The sequence below is a fragment of the Ascaphus truei genome, chromosome 2 (assembly GCF_040206685.1).
Source record: "Ascaphus truei isolate aAscTru1 chromosome 2, aAscTru1.hap1, whole genome shotgun sequence".
In the NCBI taxonomy this organism is placed as follows: Eukaryota; Metazoa; Chordata; class Amphibia; order Anura; family Ascaphidae; genus Ascaphus; species Ascaphus truei.
In genome coordinates this window covers 10431522-10450124 of record NC_134484.1, presented here as the reverse complement: position 1 = coordinate 10450124, position 18603 = coordinate 10431522, and the positions used below count along the sequence as shown (strand labels likewise).

Genomic DNA, 18603 nt, shown 5'->3' with positions numbered 1-18603 from the left:
GTTAGCTTAGCTTTGTTCCTTTGTTTGCAAGGTAATGACTGCGCCATCATTAGACAAGCAGATACACGAGTCGCTGATACATTTGAATCCAGGGTTCATAACAAAAAGCAATATATTTGTCACAAGACAGAAATAGGACTCATAATTTAACCCTTCGAACGCCCCAAGACGTAGCGGCCACGTCATCCTCAAAGGGGTCTGTTTTCCTGCTTTGATCGCGTCCTGCGACCCCGTGTGATCTGCCCAGCAGGACTCCTCCCCCTCTTACGGTTCCCAGAAAATGGCCGCCGTGGTCACGTGACCGCTATTGAAAGCCGGTCACCTGACCGCCCTGTGCCTGTGGGGCCGTGGAACTCAGGCACCGCGACCTCTCTGGCACTCAACGGGTTAAGGATGATTGATTCTGTCGAAGGAATCGGATTACACGGATACGGTGCTGCAGGAGAGGTGAAACCGCTAAGCTGACGTGCCGCAGCAAGAGGGAATTCCCATATTCATTCAATAACGGCACACGGGGAGCATCGCACGGAACACTTTCTCTGGAGGAAGAAGTGCTGTATTGCTGCGCAGTAAGAATACAAGGTTCTGCACATATCATACACCTATAGTGACATTACAAAACATGGCCTGCGCATTGTACCACATTACGGCAGAGAAGTACTCAATGGTGTTATAAGCCCCCTCCGATTGACATAGGGCTGGATTTACTGAGGGTTTGTTACTACACGGTCACATCAGAGCATGGAAGCAAATGACCTGATTCCCATTGGCCTCCAGCTCTCACGGAGCAATCGGAAACACGGCTATAAAACACATGGTATCAGTGGCTTGCTGTGGGGCCGCTGTAACAGAGCAGCCCTCCTCAGCGACGGCGCAGCATCATAACAACGCGCCGATGGGGTTGGCTGGTAAAAACTGCATCCCCTAATTAGAACGTCTAATTGCGCCCCTGATATATGATATACACCGATAAATGCAAGAGACATTATCCAGACAACATCAAACAGCAATCATCGTCAGTTTGATACTTAGCTTGAAAGTGCCCATTGAGAGCTCATGGTCTGTGTAGCTAGTGGGCACCATGCTCCATTCATTTCTATAGGGCACAGTGTGTGTATACTTTAACTTTAGGTAATCTGCAGATTTGATATATGTAAGAGTTTGGGCACTCAACGGATCTTGTGAAAAGGATTGAGGGTTTATTGGCAATCAAAAGATGTTGCAGTCCTGACGTGAACCTTTATCAAGGTACAGCGTTTATTGTCCATTTATGTCTTCCTGCTACCAAACTGGGGATGTACCGATGCAAAAATCGGCACCAGATATGCAAAATAAAAATGATTCCATTGCTTTCAAAAATAAATTTGACGCGATTTTCTGGCTCCACTTTTTTGCCCCGTTTTGCAACCAGGAGACATTGACAAATGACTAGAAAATCGTCTGCATGCAAGCTAAAGAATAAAAAGGCCACGTACCTCCAGTTCCACGCCAAAGTACACAGGGGGGAGTAAGGAGTTGTCTGAGATCTTGCCCACATGGTGGAGGACAGCATGGAATATCTTCTTCTCGTGTTCCACCAGAACCTGCTGCCCGACCTCTGCTTTCAGAGCCTGTTCCAGGGTCCCCCTCTCCAGGAAGCAGCCGAGCCTCTCCGTGGGGCTCTGCACCGCTAGCAGGAGAGCGGCTTTCTCCCGGCTAAGTGGGTGCAGCACGTTGACATCCACCTCCATCAAACCACTTTCCCCCAGCACGGTGACACAGAGGGATTGCGTAGAGGGGTGATCTTCAGCCACTCGCTGGAGATAAGCCTCCTCGCTCACGCAGCAGAGTCTGCCGGCCTCCACCGTCCGGGACCCCACGGTGAAGCTTTCCAACAGGATGAAGTACATAAGCGGGTCCTCCATCTCCGAGGGTCGCTGAGCCATGGTTTCAACTCCACTACTGTACGTCCAGCCGAGAATGGGTTTTCCCGGAGTGACCTAGTAAAAAGAGACCAGGCTCAGTGTATATGCATATGCAGTGCTTCCATCTGCTGTTAAAGAGATCTGGGCCTGTGTCAGTAATTCCTCTAATCCCGTCACTGCAGCACAGGTCTGCAAAGCTTCCCTGCACAATAATGCTTAACCCTGAAGCCCTGCATGGAATATTACAGAAGCGGTAAAAGATCCAAGGAGCCCGTCTCTGTGCCCGGCATTCGTACAGGGTGATGAGATAAGAGGTATGTGTCCCTGATATATCTCTGTGGGAGGTAGTATGACACACCCCTTTGGATCCTTGGATTTTTCCCACCTAGATTACCCTTCTGTCTATCCCAAGACATTTTAAATTCCTGTAATGTATTTGCCTTCTCTACCTCTAACTCTACCTCTGCCCCAGAAAATACTACCCTTGTAGTGAAGAAGAACTTGCTCACACACCCCCTGGACCTCTCATAAGCCCGCTTCAGCAACATTTTCGTTCCAATACAAAATATGTCCCCTCTGTATAGCTCTGTGTTGATGGAACTGATTTATTTACGTTACTATCACATCAAGTCCTTGATATCTCAGTAGGAGGGTGTAACACCTCTTTACTCGACTCAAAAAGTGCTACATTGAGGTGTCTTATATACAGTGGTGCTCAGCGGCTCTAATTACCTTCTCGGGGTGCTGGCATCTGGGCGTGTATGCTAGAAGGTGATAATGAAGGCGCTAGGAACTTTATACGGACATACAAGAGCTTTATTCGTTCAACAGATTGGGATCCACATGCAAGGGGCGTCTTTCTTCAGACAATCATAAGTGGCAAATAATATAGTTGCATTTGGTATTCTTCCCCAGACAGCTCTCGCCACTATCCTAGGCAGGTTCTGGACTTGGTACCCTTAGCACTGGGTCTGCATGGTATCCGCTGTCCCGGCATTTTGGATTTGCCTCCTTCCCACCAAGACCCGTGGTAGAGATACAGTACTTCCATCACCAGGGAAACATATCCTATCACTGTGAGGAGTACCCTCCTTAACCCAAGGCATTTTCGCACAGGGCGCTCGCACTTGGAACTGGTCAGTATGAGCAAACCCTGCGGTGGTCCTGAACCATTTATTTAAAAGGATTCCCCCCCGGAGTACCATGCACCCTCCTCTTTCAGGGCAGACGATTAACCCCACACCGCTGCTATGATTAGAAGGGACATGTTCCCCAACTATAAAATAATAAAGGTGACCAGACAACCTTAAACATATAGCTCTACACATAAACATGACACACTATATACAGTGAGATCCCCCCTCTGTGTCTCCTCCTGGGACCTGAATCTTCTACCCTCACTAGATATATACACACCTACTTGTGACATCACTAGTCACCATGTCTATAGGGGGATAGGTTTGGATTCTGCAAAGTTATCCTATACCAGGTTACAGGCTAGGCACCTAAGGGTGGCATGATTAAGGTTTCTGCATAGTAACCCTGTGACATGTGCTGGGAGAAGGGCGTTACACTTTCCAAGCACATAATGTTAACCCTTTAAGTCCCTAAACCTTTTAATTGAAAATATTAATCCCAAAGAGGGGGTTACATAGGAATCTGTTGTCCCTTATGAGTCTGTGCTAAGTGGTATGTTCCTTATATCTCAGGAGGATGTATGTGTCCCTGATGTCTCCATGGGATATTCCCCTGGCAGCTCAGTAACAGAGGAATATCCCTGATCGGTGTGTAGGAGAAGAGATTAAGGGCCTCATGCAGTAAGCCCCGATAAGGCGTTTATGGGCATTTTTTCCCTTCCAGATTCAGTAAGCCCCGATAAGTGGGAATTATCGGCAACTTTTCTTCCGGAAAAAAAAATTTCGCCACCCGGCTGCCGATAAGCCACTTATCGGGACTTTTTTAACCCGCCTGAATTCAGTAAGCCCCGATCAGCTTTTCGGTGCTGATCGGCAGGCCAGATTGGAGATTTTATGGCCAATCCAGCCCGCCAACTAAAGTTGGCAACTTGCTGAAGGAGAAGCATCGGCAAGGGCGACACTTAGAAAAAATCAGCCCTTTTTCCTGCCTGTGATTGATGCCGGGGGTCTCCGGAGCTGATACCCGCACCGGAGCCCCCCGGCATGCATCCGAGGCAGGAAAAAGGCATTTAAAAGCCACTTCATTACCTTAGCGGCTAACCGCTAAGGCAATGAAGGGGTTAACCCACCGTGCCAGCGTTATTGTGGGTAGCGGGGATGGGTGAGGGGGGTATTTGGCCCTGGGTGTGAGTTTAGGACTTGCGGGGGGGTTGCGGGGCACTTAACCCCTTCACGACCGTAGCAGTTAATACCGCTACGGTCCTGAAGGGGTTAAGGCCTCCCGCTACCCACCCGCAAGCCCTAAACTACCACCGTTGGGGCTAATACCCCTTTCACCCACCCCCACTAGCCACAATATTAAAAAAATACACACCCCAGCCCCACAATAACTAAATAAATAAATAATTAAAGAAATATATATATATATATATATAAACCCAACAACACCTATACCCCCCTAACATACTGTATAGTAATGGGCACAATGACTATTATCCACAAATGGATAATAGTGCAGTTGTCCATTTACAATACATACACACCAATAAAGACATTAAATACATGTAGCACTCACCCATGTACGGCTGCCACGATGAAGGCCATCCTCATCTTCATCCTGCCCATGCCCCATCCGCTTCTGCAAAACAGACACAATAATTAAAACATTCTATGTAATGTCCCCAAACCCCTTAATCACCATAACAGTTATTAACCGCTACAGTCATTAAGGGGTTAACCCACCATCACCCACATACCCTCTCCCACTAACCCCCCCAACCCTGAGGCCCAACCACCCTCACCCACTATCCACAGGGGAGTACTACCAAATACCCTTGGGGCCTATACCCCCTCCCCCAGCACATAAAGTACAATAATGAGCCAAATAAATATTATCCACATAGGTATAATACATTATTTGGCCATTATTAAACACATTCAATACGGTAATAAAGTGAATTAAATTGTACTAACCTCATCAATAAGAAGTCTCCATCGCCAGCATAATCCTTGGTGTCCGTTGCCAAAATAATAAATAGCCAAAACATTTGAATACCAGTAACATAACACTGAACCCCTTAATCACCTTATCGGGTACTAACCTGAAAGGTAATTAAGGGGTGAAGCCATCCTGCAATGCCTACAACACTTATGCATAACATCCTCAATGATTTGAAAACCAATTGCCTAACCAAATGCCATTTAATCATTCAATCTGAAGGCTCACATGCCTCTTAAAACATTGCATTTACAGTGTATACATGTAGCATAACATGTAAACTACATGTACACGCTGCAAATCAATGTTAACAATACAATAATCCCACTCAAATCGCCATACATCACAAGAAGTATATTATTTAATCCAATTAACTCACCATCAATGAATTAACACACATCAATTACATCCCTAAACAATTAAAATACCATCCATACCAATTACACAATGAACTCAAGCTATCCTAACAGAGAACAACTTCAAAACATAGTCAAAAGTACACCAACAATTACAATATACTAAAGCAAGGCTTTCCATAACCTACTGTACGGCCTAGAAGCCCAAAACTTACATCTCTCTAATAATAAAATACATTTACCACACATCTATGCATAGCCACAATGATTAACAATACAGAATATCAAGCTTTAACAACAGTATCATTTATTACCCTGTATATATATATGTAGACATACATACATACATACATACAGTGGCAACAAATTATATGCATTTTAAAAAATGAACACAGGAATAAGCAACAAAAAACACAGTTACATTCAATACATTTCTTTCTTAAACTTACCATTACTTGCCCCCACCGACTCCCGTTGATCAGCTTACTCACGAACCAATCCACGACACCATCCACGAAACAATCCAGGAACAGGAAACCATGAAATAAAAAAACATTACAAATTAAACATTAAAATAATACAACATGACAATCAAGGGTTGTGCTAGTTTTAATCCATGTGAATCTGTATTAAAATACCTTGTTCCGGGGTCTTCTTGGCGTCCGGTGCCACGCCCAGGTCTTCAATCTTCAGGAGGAGGTCCTTCCTCCTCGGCGTCTGTCTTCAAAATGAGACGCCATAGGCTTTTAAAGGCCTATGGCGTCACATTTGTCGTCATATGGTTCCCACGGCCCTGATTGGGCCGTGAAAACCATGTGTTTTGGCCGATGTAAAAAAAATTGATGACGTCACTTAAAGGCAATGACAGCACAGCCAATCAGAATGGCTTTGCTGCAATTGCCTTTAAGAAAACGTCATGAAAAGACACATGGCCGGACTCATGGTACGGCAGCCAATCAGAGCGTGGGAACTCCATCCCTACTCTGATTGGCTGCCGTACCATGTGAGTCCGGCCATGTGTCTTTTCATGACGTTTTCTTAAAGGCAATTGCAGCAAAGCCATTCTGATTGGCTGTGCTGTCATTGCCTTTAAGTGACGTCATCAATTTTTTTTACATCGGCCAAAACACATGGTTTTCACGGCCCAATCAGGGCCGTGGGAACCATATGACGACAAATGTGACGTCATAGGCCTTTAAAAGCCTATGGCGTCTCATTTTGAAGACAGACGCCGAGGAGGAAGGACCTCCTCCTGAAGATTGAAGACCTGGGCGTGGCACCGGACGCCAAGAAGACCCCGGAACAAGGTATTTTAATACAGATTCACATGGATTAAAACTAGCACAACCCTTGATTGTCATGTTGTATTATTTTAATGTTTAATTTGTAATGTTTTTTTATTTCATGGTTTCCTGTTCCTGGATTGTTTCGTGGATGGTGTCGTGGATGGTGTCGTGGATTGGTTCGTGAGTAAGCTGATCAACGGGAGTCGGTGGGGGCAAGTAATGGTAAGTTTAAGAAAGAAATGTATTGAATGTAACTGTGTTTTTTGTTGCTTATTCCTGTGTTCATTTTTTAAAATGCATATCATTTGTTGCCACTGTATGTATGTATGTATGTATGTATGTATGTATGTATGTCTACATATATATATACAGGGTAATAAATGATACTGTTGTTAAAGCTTGATATTCTGTATTGTTAATCATTGTGGCTATGCATAGATGTGTGGTAAATGTATTTTATTATTAGAGAGATGTAAGTTTTGGGCTTCTAGGCCGTACAGTAGGTTATGGAAAGCCTTGCTTTAGTATATTGTAATTGTTGGTGTACTTTTTTCTATGTTTTGAAGTGGTTCTCTGTTACGATAGCTTGAGTTCATTGTGTAATTGGTATGGATGGTATTTTAATTGTTTAGGGATGTAATTGATGTGTGTTAATTCATTGATGGTGAGTTAATTGGATTAAATAATATACTTCTTGTGATGTATGGCGATTTGAGTGGGATTATTGTATTGTTAACATTGATTTGCAGCGTGTACATGTAGTTTATATGTTATGCTACATGTATACACTGTAAATGCAATGTTTTAAGAGGCATGTGAGCCTTCAGATTGAATGATTAAATGGCATTTGGTTAGGCAATTGGTTTTTAAATCATTGAGGATGTTATGCATAAGTGTTGTAGGCATTGCAGGATGGCTTCACTCCTTAATTACCTTTCAGGTTAGTACCCGATAAGGTGATTAAGGGGTTCAGTGTTATGTTACTGGTATTCAAATGTTTTGGCTATTTATTATTTTGGCAACGGACACCAAGGATTATGCTGGCGATGGAGACTTCTTATTGATGAGGTTAGTACAATTTAATTCACTTTATTACCGTATTGAATGTGTTTAATAATGGCCAAATAATGTATTATACCTATGTGAATAATATTTATTTGGCTCATTATTGTACTTTATGTGCTGGGGGAGGGGGTATAGGCCCCAAGGGTATTTGGTAGTACTCCCCTGTGGATAGTGGGTGAGGGTGGTTGGGCCTCAGGGTTGGGGGGGTTAGTGGGAGAGGGTATGTGGGTGATGGTGCGTTAACCCCTTAATGACTGTAGCGGTTAATAACCGTTATGGTGATTAAGGGGTTAGGGGACATTACATAGAATGTTTTAATTATTGTGTCTGTTTTGCAGAAGCGGATGGGGCATGGGCAGGATGAAGATGAGGATGGCCTTCATCGTGGCAGCCGTACATGGGTGAGTGCTACATGTATTTAATGTCTTTATTGGTGTGTATGTATTGTAAATGGACAACTGCACTATTATCCATTTGTGGATAATAGTACTGTTGCCCATTACTGTATTGTATGTTGTGCATTGCTGCTATGTTTATTGGGGGCATTTGTCCCCAATAAACATGCTACTATGCGTTAACCCCTTCATTGCCTTAGCGGCTATCCGCTGTGGTAATGAAGCAGCATTAATGTATTTTAATAATATTGTGCGGGAGCAGGAGGCCCCCTGAGCTGAAGCGCATTTATTTGTGGCTCAGAGACCCCCTGCTTCCCGAGTTACAGGCCCCGGTTTGGGCCATCGGTTACAGTGTGGACGCCATATTTGTTGCGGGAACGCTATAAATATGGCGGCGACACTGCCACCCGATGACACATACCGGGGCCTGTAACTCGGGAAGCAGGGGGTCCCTGCTCCACAAAGCAATGCGGTTCAGCTCAGGGAACCCCCTGCTCACTGTACAGTATTATTAAAAATACATTCATGCTACTTCATTACCGTAGCACATAGCCGCCAAGGTAAGGAACGAGTCTTTATTGATGTGTGTGTTTTTACTGATAGTGTAGATATGCAGAGGGTCTCCGGAGCAGAACCGCGTTGGTTTCAGCTCCGGGGACCCCGTGCTCCCCGAGATACAGGCCCCTTTTGGGGTGCCGGTATCCCTCTGCTTTGTTTACAGGTCGCGGTCACGTGATCGGGACCTTTAAACGCAGAGGGATACCGGCACCTCATAAAGGGGCCTGTATCTCGGGGAGCACGGGGTCCCAGGAGCTGAAACCAACGCGGTTCAGCTCCGAAGACCCCCTGCACATGTACACTATCAGTAAAAGTTGTTTTTAAATACTTTATTTGTTGCTGATGTTTGCGCTGAGAGAGCGGCTTGTCTCTCTCTGCTGCAAACATCTATCGGCAGAAAAGGCCTTATCGGGAGCTAGGCTGTATCGGCACAGGCTCATCGGCAGCTTTGCTTTCGCAGTGCTTCGGCAGGGATCGGAAGGATTCGGCCCTTATTGAATACTGCGAGGGCAAATCGGCCAAAAAAAGCCTTTTCACTATTCTTGCCGAAAATTTTGTATCGGGGCTTACTGCATGATGCCCTAAGAGTTAGGTGTTCTTGTTGAGGCTTTGCCAGGAGGAAGCTGCCACAGCACCCAGCGAATTACTGATTGACATGTCTACAGTGTAATTGGCACAGCACCGAGCTGGCAGCGCCCATGATCTATAACAGGGATGCCCAACTCCAATCATCAAGCTCCCCCAATCGGTCATGTTTTCAGGAGATCCCAGCTTCAACACAGGTGGGTCAAAGACTAAGCCTCTGATTGAACCACCTGTGCTGAAGCAGGGATATCCTGAAAACCAGCCCTTTTATCCCCTGTACCCAATTTTCCAACTCTATTGGCTGAGAAACTTGGCAGGGTGCCAAAAATTGCGGGCCATTACCGATTGGATAATGCCCGGAATTTTAACCAATCAGAGAGCAGGGATTTCAATAATGCCCGGAATTTACCAGCTGTAGCCTATAATAAGTGGCAAATAATATCGTTGCATTTGGTATTCTTCCCAGATAACTCTCACTGTATTACTTCCTGGTAAAATATATTATCTACTATATATTTCTGAAAGTGTCCTATGTGTCCGGGTCTGTATGTTTCTCCCTGTGTCCCTCCCTGTGTCCCTAGCGGCAATCTCATTGGCTCCCTTGGCCCGCCCCCGCACACCGCTCATTGGCCGGACACACACATACACTCACACAGAGATACACACAGGCAGGACACTGAGACACACACAAAGATACACACACACTGAGACACACAGATACACACACACACACACACTGAGATACACAGACAGGACACACATATACAGACAGGACACACACACACACACGGACGGAGACACACACAAAGATACACACACACAGATACACACACACACACACACACACACACACACACACACACTGAGATACACACAGGCAGGACACTGAGACACACACAAAGATACACACACACTGAGACACACACAGATACACACACTGAGATACACAGACAGGACACAGATAGACAGGACACACACACACACACGGAGATACACACAGGCAGGACACTGAGACACACACAAAGATACACACACACAGATACACACACACACACACACTGAGATACACTCCCCACTCCCCTTTCCCCCCCCTCCCCCACTCCCCTTTCCCCCCCCCACTCCCCTTTCCCCCCCCACTCCCCTTTCCCCCCCACTCCCCTTTCCCCCCCACTCCCCTTTCCCCCCCACTCCCCATTCCCCCCCCTCCCCTTCCCCCCCCCCACCCCCTTCCCCCCTCCCCCACTCCCCTTTCCCCCCCCACACCCCCCCCCCCAACCCCACCCCCCCCCCCACCCCCACCCCCTTCCCCCCACCCCCACACCCCCCCCCCACCCCACTCCCACTCCCTCCCCCCCACCCCCAACTCCCCCCCCTCCCACTTCCCCCCCCCCCACACCCCCACCCCCCCACCCCTTCCCCCCACCCCCACTCCCCCCTCCCCCACTCCTTCCCCCCCACTCCCCTTTCCCCCCCCCTTCCCCACTCCCCTTCTTCCCCCCCACCCCCACTCCCCTTTCCCTCCCCCACCCCACTCCCCCCTCTTTCCCCCCCTTCCCCACTCCCCCTTTCTCTCCCCCCCCACTCCCTTTCTCCCCCCCACTCCCCTTTCTCCCCCCCCCACTCCCCTTTCCCCCCCTCCCCTTTCCCCCCCTCCCCCACTCCCCTTTCCCCCCCACTCCCCTTTCCCCCCCTCCCCCACTCCCCTTTCCCCCCCCACTCCCCTTTCCCCCCCTTCCCCACTCCCCTTTCCCCCCCTTCCCCACTCCCCTTTCCCCCCCCACCCCCACTCCCCTTTCCCCTCCTTCCCCCCCCTTCCCCACTCCCCTTTCTCTCCCCCCCACTCCCCTTTCTCCCCCCCCACTCCCCTTTCTCCCCCCCCCCACTCCCCTTTCTCCCCCCCCCCACTCCCCTTTCTCCCCCCCCCACTCCCCTTTCTCCCCCCCACTCCCCTTTCTCCCCCCCCACTCCCCTTTCTCCCCCCCCACTCCCCTTTCTCCCCCCCCCACTCCCCTTTCTCCCCCCCCACTCCCCTTTCTCCCCCCCCACTCCCCTTTCTCCCCCCCACTCCCCTTTCTCCCCCCCACTCCCCTTTCTCCCCCCCCACTCCCCTTTCTCCCCCCCCCACTCCCCTTTCTCCCCCCCATTCCCCTTTCTCTCCCCCCCACTCCCCTTTCTCTCCCCCCCACTCCCCTTTCTCCCCCCCACTCCCCTTTCTCCCCCCCACTCCCCTTTCTCCCCCCCACTCCCCTTTCTCCCCCCCCCACTCCACTTTCTCCCCCCCCCACTCCCCTTTCTCCCCCCCCACTCCCCTTTCTCCCCCCCCCCACTCCCCTTTCTCCCCCCCCCACTCCCCTTTCTCCCCCCCCCACTCCCCTTTCTCCCCCCCCACTCCCCTTTCTCCCCCCCCACTCCCCTTTCTCCCCCCCACTCCCCTTTCTCCCCCCCCTCACTCCCCTTTCTCCCCCCCCACTCCCCTTTCTCCCCCCCACTCCCCTTTCACCCCCCCCCCCACTCCCCTTTCTCCCCCCCCCCACTCCCCTTTCCTCCCGCCCTCCGCTCCCCTTTCCTCCCCCCCTCCGCTCCCCTTTCCCTCCCCCCCTCCGCTCCCCTTTCCCTCCCCCCCTCCGCTCCCCTTTCCCTCCCCCTCCTCCCCCCTTTCCCTCCCCCTCCTCCCCCCTTTCCCTCCCCCTCCTCCCCCCTTTCCCTCCCCCCACCCCACCCCCCTTCCTAAACACAGGGTTGATTCAGATGTGCTGACCCATCCTTCGCGCTGAGAAAAAGGGGAGCACACGGTAAACATAAGAGGCATCTTTTCTAACCGCAAATACTGTATCTCATCAAAAGGGCATCTCCAGTGTAGGGAGAACGAGCAGCTGCACATAGCTATGAAGTTGGAAAAGCCTATGATTGAGCCCCCTGTGCTGAAGCTGGGGTATCCTGACCACCGGACCTGTTGGGGGGGGTGGGGGGGATTTTGAGCAGCACTGGTCTAGTAAAAGGCACCACTACGTACCACTTCCACCTCCTTTATTTTGCCACGGTACGAATCCATCTTTAAACAGAAGTGCCGCTCCATGGAAGCAACTAGAACATGATTTGTCACATGGATCCCGCCGAGAGGTTTTCCTCTCTGCCCGTCCAGGGTCTCTGCCCCGGAGGAGGTGTACTTTGGGGAAATGAGTTCTCAAGTCCAGTAGCCCAAGAGGGCCAATGTTCATGTCCAAACAGCATTTAACGTCTGCATGTAACGTCCGCTGACCCGTGTATTTTTTTTTGTGTAGGTTTTTTTTCTTTATATACTTAATAAATCTTTTCTTGCCCTTTCCGACGATGTTTTTATTTTATTTTTAAATGTGCTGCTCTGTTCAGGAGATCTAAGCGTTTAAAAATACTTGGTGCCCGGGAGATTAAAATGGAGGAGCGAAGGCCTAAGGTTGCCATGGTAACTTCAGAAGCCAGCCATTAAGAACACCAGCATTTTTAACACAGAAACAAGATCAAATAAAAAGCAGGACATGCTCAGGTGTGAGATATTGAGATTAAACCTCATATAGGCTTCTGGGGGCGGGATGCTGCTTTAATGCACATTTAATCAGGACAGAGTATCACACGCGTTGAATTCAGGTGAAGGGTAAAAGGGTAAAAGTCTTGTGTGGTAGTCCCTCCTGCTGCTCCGAATCCTCCCGCGATCGACGGGGCAACACTTGGAAATTGAAAACAAGAAGGAGCGCAACGAGGAGACTGGCAAGTATAAAAATCCTTTATACTGAGCGGTAACAAAATATTAACAACTCCCATCAAGTATTAAGAACATCGGCACCCCCCGCGGAACCCCACAACTCAGTGACGTGCCGGCTGATAGTCCTCCGACTTCCTGTAATGGAGCGTCCCGCAAGGCTGCCGAAGTGTGTAACATGAAACGCAGAGAGGCTGTGTCAGGCTGCGGTTATAGTGCCGGCGACGGTGAAGTCAGGCTGCGGTCGCTGGAAAAATCAAATTGAGATGACTTCCAGCGATCGCGACCAAGCCGTCGTGCCGCGCTTACTATAAACACACGCAACGGCGGCAACGCATTTGTTTTGACGCAACCGGACACTCACCTGCCGCACACCAGACGCTCACCTCTATCAGGCAGGCCCCAGTGGTGTCTGTTGTCGTGACTCACGCAGCGCGACAGCGTGTCGGCCACCAGGGAAGACAAGAATGTTGTCTTCCCGTGCGGCGACGCGGTCACGTGGTGTGCGGGGAGCCAGTGGCAGCGAAGGACAGGGGTGCTCCAAGCCGAAGCTCTGAAAACAGAGGGATATCAGTGCCAGAAGAATGCTCTCAGTGTTGGCAGAAACAACAAAGATGGCAGCAATACTGTACTGGATGCTGATGAAGTGCTTATGGTGCCACAGCAACTGAGACAGCTTCGTTCGTTCACGGACGCCGGCCCCCTCCCCACATTTTGGCCATGCACCCCGGTCTTCCTATCACTCCCTACAGTCCACAGATGGCGGCTTTAAGCTGTGCACGCGCCGCCTGGACGCCAGGCACAAGTGCAGCAGCCAACACTGGGTCGTAGCCTTAGGCCGTATCCATGGTTATCGCGACCGTGCTTGTGGCGGCGATCAAAATGAGGAGCCTCTATGAGGCTGTCCTAAGAGCGCGCGACCGACCAGAAGTCGGTGCGTGAGAAAACGGTACGTGAGAAAATGTTATCTCGCCCGCCGGCCGGGTCACATGAATAGTTCGCCGAATGAGGGCGAACCAGGTCCCGTGACGTCACGTCCAATTAGAGCTCACAAATCAGTGAAGCTAGAGGCAAGCGTGCAGCCACCAGCACAGTCACACAGTCGCACGCCCGCACCCCCCATGAATATCAACACCGAGGCCTCTACTTGCTGTCCTGGTGGGGAACCGGCTCTTCAAACCAACTGCATTGCTGCCTTCCGGGACGCCCCATTATAGGAAGCCGGAGGACTAACAGACAGGCACTTCTTTGAGTTGTGGGGTTTCGTGGCCTTACCGATTATTAGTCTAATTATTATTAATACTTGATGTGCGTTTTTTTTTTTTATATTTTGTTACCGCTCATTATAAATGATTTGTATACTTACCAGTCTCCTCGTTGCGCTGCTCTCTTGTTTTCGACACTTAAATCAGGAGACTGCCCACGCTCTGCAATATAAATACACTTTGCACACAGGTCATTAAAAACAACACCGCAACGGAGTTTTATTAACCCCTTCGCTGCGAGACTGGACTGCGAAGCATTGCAACGCGCCTCTGGCCCCTCGCCCAGCGAGAAGCATCTGATTAACCCCTTCAGTGACAGAACATAGTGAATTACAGCATCCCTGCTGAAAAGATAAAAAAACATAACATTTTCCTTGAACATAAAACCCTAACAGGTTGATTAAATGTTGATCAGGAAGCTCATAAATCAGCTCCACCTGTTGCAATTTGCTGGTGATTGTGGGCTGGGCCTTTTTAAATGGCAGAGTCACAAGCATGGAATTTCCCAGCAGTGATAATAATAGCAGCTGATAGGGATCTTGTGCAATAGCTAGGAGCACCGTAGCTTCGGCCTAACTCCAGTTCAACCACGTTCCACGTTTTACTCCACTGACAGCAAACTAAAGCAATACATCTGCTCTCACCCACGCAACATAGTCACCTCAAGTCCTATACACTTATATATAACTGTAAGCCGGGGCTTTTAAATGGCTGCTGCATCCCGGATATCAACAGTGGAACAATATATCTGAACTTGTTCTTTTTCTCCAGTTAATACCAGGGGTTTATAAATGTATAAGCTAAAAAAAAACCTGTGTATAAGCTAAAAACGCAGGCTTACACTTTTAGCAGTATATACAAGTATACCATATAAGCATGTGTGGGACTGAGTGTATAAATCTGTGTGTGTCACTGCGTATATCAGTGTATTGCTTGTGTTACCGGTTGTACGTGCGTAGAAGAGGGTTTCAGGGAATTTGTGCCGTGGGGTTAAAGAGCATCAGGTTCTGACATTCGGGTCAGCAGAAACACAGGACATTATAGAATATATAAGGGTTAAGTATGGCTGTGAGAGACAGAGATAAAATGTTATAGGGTATCTAGTTATAAAGGGTCAGAGTCAGGGCCACCAACAGGGGGGGACAGAAGGTACTGGCGTCCCTGACCCCGTGAGTCAGGGGGCCCGGCCCCCCTGTGCGGCCATGCCCGTTATATTAAAAAAAGAAAATGGCGGCGATTCCCTGTGCGCATGGGCAGAGCCGAGGTCCCAGCGCTTGTGCGCAGGGCAAGCAGGGTGTCCGGCCTGCTGCCTGTGGGCCCGCACCCCCCCTTCCAACGTGGGACGGAGGGGAAGCGCCAACCCAGCTTCCTCCGTGGGCGCGCCAACCCAGCTTCCCCCGCGCGCACTCCAACCCAGCTTCCTCCGTGGGCGCGCCAACCCAGCTTCCCCCGCGCGCACTCCAAACCAGCTTCCTCCGCGGGCGCGCCAACCCAGCTTCCCCCGTGCACGCCTCGTGCCCCGGACAACAGCCGCAGAATCAGCCTGAAAGTCTCGCCCCCCTCCCCCAGCCGCCCACCCATTCACTGTCACCCGGTCACTCTCACCCACCCAGTCACTCGTCCCACCCACCGTCACTCAACCCACACAGTCACTGTCACCCAGTCACTCATCCCACCCACCGTCACTCAACCCACCAAGCCAGTCACTGTCACCCAGTCACTGTCACCCACCCACTCACTGTCACCCACCCACCCAGTCACTGTCACCCAGTCACTGTCACCCACCGACCCAGTCACTGTCACCCACCCAGTCACTGTCACCCAGTCACCTGTCTTTTGTTGAAAATATAAGAATAAACAGGTTGCATTGTAATGTTTTTTTCCGTATTACAATAAGAAAACAGTTAAGTAAAAGTTGCGCGCTAAAAGATATTTTTTCGTGGTACAGTAGGTGCGCTATGGGTTCGGGGGGTGGGGGTCCCTCCTCCTTTCATTTGTCCTGGCCCCATGATTTCTGTTGGCAGCCCTGGTGAGAGGTGTGTGTTCCAAGCTGCATGCTATATAGGGCCACAGGGTATATGTTGTAGGGTATAAGTAAATGTTAGTAGGGTGCAGGGTATACATAGGGTTTGCAGGGTATACATACTGTAGGGTTTGCAGGGTATACATAGGGTTTGCAGGGTATACATAGGGTTGGGATAACAGTGCGCTACAGTTGCATGATATGTGATAAATAAGCGTTATAGGGATTCAGTTTTTATAGGTTTTAACCACATTTTAATCTGGTCTGTAAGTGTTCCATCCGCCTATAACATTTACTGTACTATGTGTTACTGTGCATGCAATGTCTTGTATACAATGTATAAGCTTGCTGACTTCATGTAACAATGTATTTGTAAGCATGTATTTGTAAGCATGATAACTTTGTGCCCAGGACATACGTGAGAACGAGCGGGAACTCTCAATGTATTCCTGGTAACACATTTTATAAAGAAATAAATACATGGATCAGTTTCGTGTACATTTGCTTGTTATGTGACACACTTCCCTTTGTTGTTACACATTTACACAGCAGCCAGTGTGTAACAGGAGCGCAGCCGCACACAGCAATGTGGGAGCAATGAGAAAAGGCGATCTATAAAAGCTGCACGCACGGCAGCAGCAGAGGAAGGAAGCAGAGGACTCACAATATGCAGGAAATTGTTCCGCTGCCACTGACTTGTGCTCTGAGATCTGACAGCAGCAGCCTCTGTGCAGCAGGAAGAGAGATGCATGCTATGCTGGGGGAGGGGGGAGAAGGAGGGAGGAGAGATCATCTCCTCCCCCCGGTGTATGTATTGCATGCTATGCTGGGGAGGAGAGGCTATCTCCTCCCCCTGGTAATGGGCACAGTGTATGTATTGCATGCTATGCTGGGGGAGGGAGGAGGAGAGATTATCTCCTCCCCCTGGTAATGGGCACAGTGTATGTATTGCATGCTATGCTGGGGGAGGGAGGGGGGAGAGGCTATCTCCTCCCCCTGGTAATGGGCACAGTGTATGTATTGCATGCAATGCTGGGGGAGGGGGGAGAAGCTATCTCCTCCCCCCGGTAATGGGCACAGTGTATGTATTGCATGCTATGCTGGGGGAGGGGGAAGAGGTTATCTCCTCCCCCTGGTAATGGGCACAGTGTATGTATTGCATGCTATGCTGGGGGAGGGAGGAGGAGAGATTATCTCCTCCCCCTGGTAATGGGCACAGTGTATGTATTGCATGCTATGCTGGGGGAGGGAGGGGGGAGAGGCTATCTCCTCCCCCTGGTAATGGGCACAGTGTATGTATTGCATGCAATGCTGGGGGAGGGGGGAGAAGCTATCTCCTCCCCCCGGTAATGGGCACAGTGTATGTATTGCATGCTATGCTGGGGGAGGGAGGAGGGGCTATCTCCTCCCACCGGTAATGGGCACAGTGTATGTATTGCATGCTATACTGGGGGAGGGAGGAGGGGCTATCTCCTCCCCCCGGTAATGGGCACAGTGTATGTATTGCATGCTATGCTGGGGGAGGGAGGAGAGGGGCTATCTCTTCCCCCTGGTAATGGGCACAGTGTATGTATTGCATGCTATGCTGGGGGAGGGGGAAGAGGTTATCTCCTCCCACTGGGAATGGGCACAGTGTATGTATTGCATGCTATGCTGGGGAAGGGGGGGAGGGGCTAGCTCCTCCCACTGGGAATGGGCACAGTGTATGTATTGCATGCTATGTTGGGAGAGGGGGGAAGAGAGTCAATCTCCTCCCCCTGGGGTATTGCATGCGATGCTGAGCTAGCAGATCCGGTGCAAGGGTATTTGGCACCTTATGTCAGTGGGTTCCAATCTTTTTTTGGTTAAGGAACCCCAAGTGACATTCTGAGGAACCCCCAAACCTCTCTAATAACAACGCTGTGATCAGATTGTCACGGGAGACCAGGTTTATTAACAACTTTTATGCCGGGATCAGATGATTGAGCAAAGCAAGGAGGTAAACTAAATTGTAATTTATTCCACGAAAAGACGTACACACAATGGATCACAATTTGCAATGAAAAACACACTGACTGGGATCTGGGCTAACGAATTAAACTTTCCTAGAACTAAATGTTAACAACTGGCGTCTGTACGAGTCCTTTCCAATGACTGGTAGGTACTCACAAAAGTCCTGGAACGCAATTCGGCATGAAATCCCAGCCACGACCGCTATGTCCCGTTTTCAGATCTTGGCCCCTGAAAAGCGGGACTTAGAAAATGTCTTGAGTTGCAATTTCTGAAGCCGGCTCGCATCTATTTCGTACAGAGCAT

The 18603-nt window shown here is 49.4% G+C and overlaps 1 protein-coding gene across 1 annotated transcript in view; it reads right to left on the bottom strand.

Moving 5' to 3' along the window:
* Positions 1-17117, bottom strand: part of LOC142475570 (ubiquitin carboxyl-terminal hydrolase CYLD-like) — a 107989-nt gene extending 90872 nt beyond the window's left edge. The window contains exons 1-2 of the mRNA XM_075581372.1: positions 16973-17117; positions 1476-1979 (exon numbers count right to left, since the gene is read on the bottom strand). Coding sequence (XP_075437487.1) covers positions 1476-1979; positions 16973-17101 — 633 coding nt within the window. The 5' untranslated portion in view covers positions 17102-17117. The remainder of the gene's footprint in view (positions 1-1475; positions 1980-16972) is intronic.
* Positions 17118-18603: the final 1486 nt, after the last annotated feature.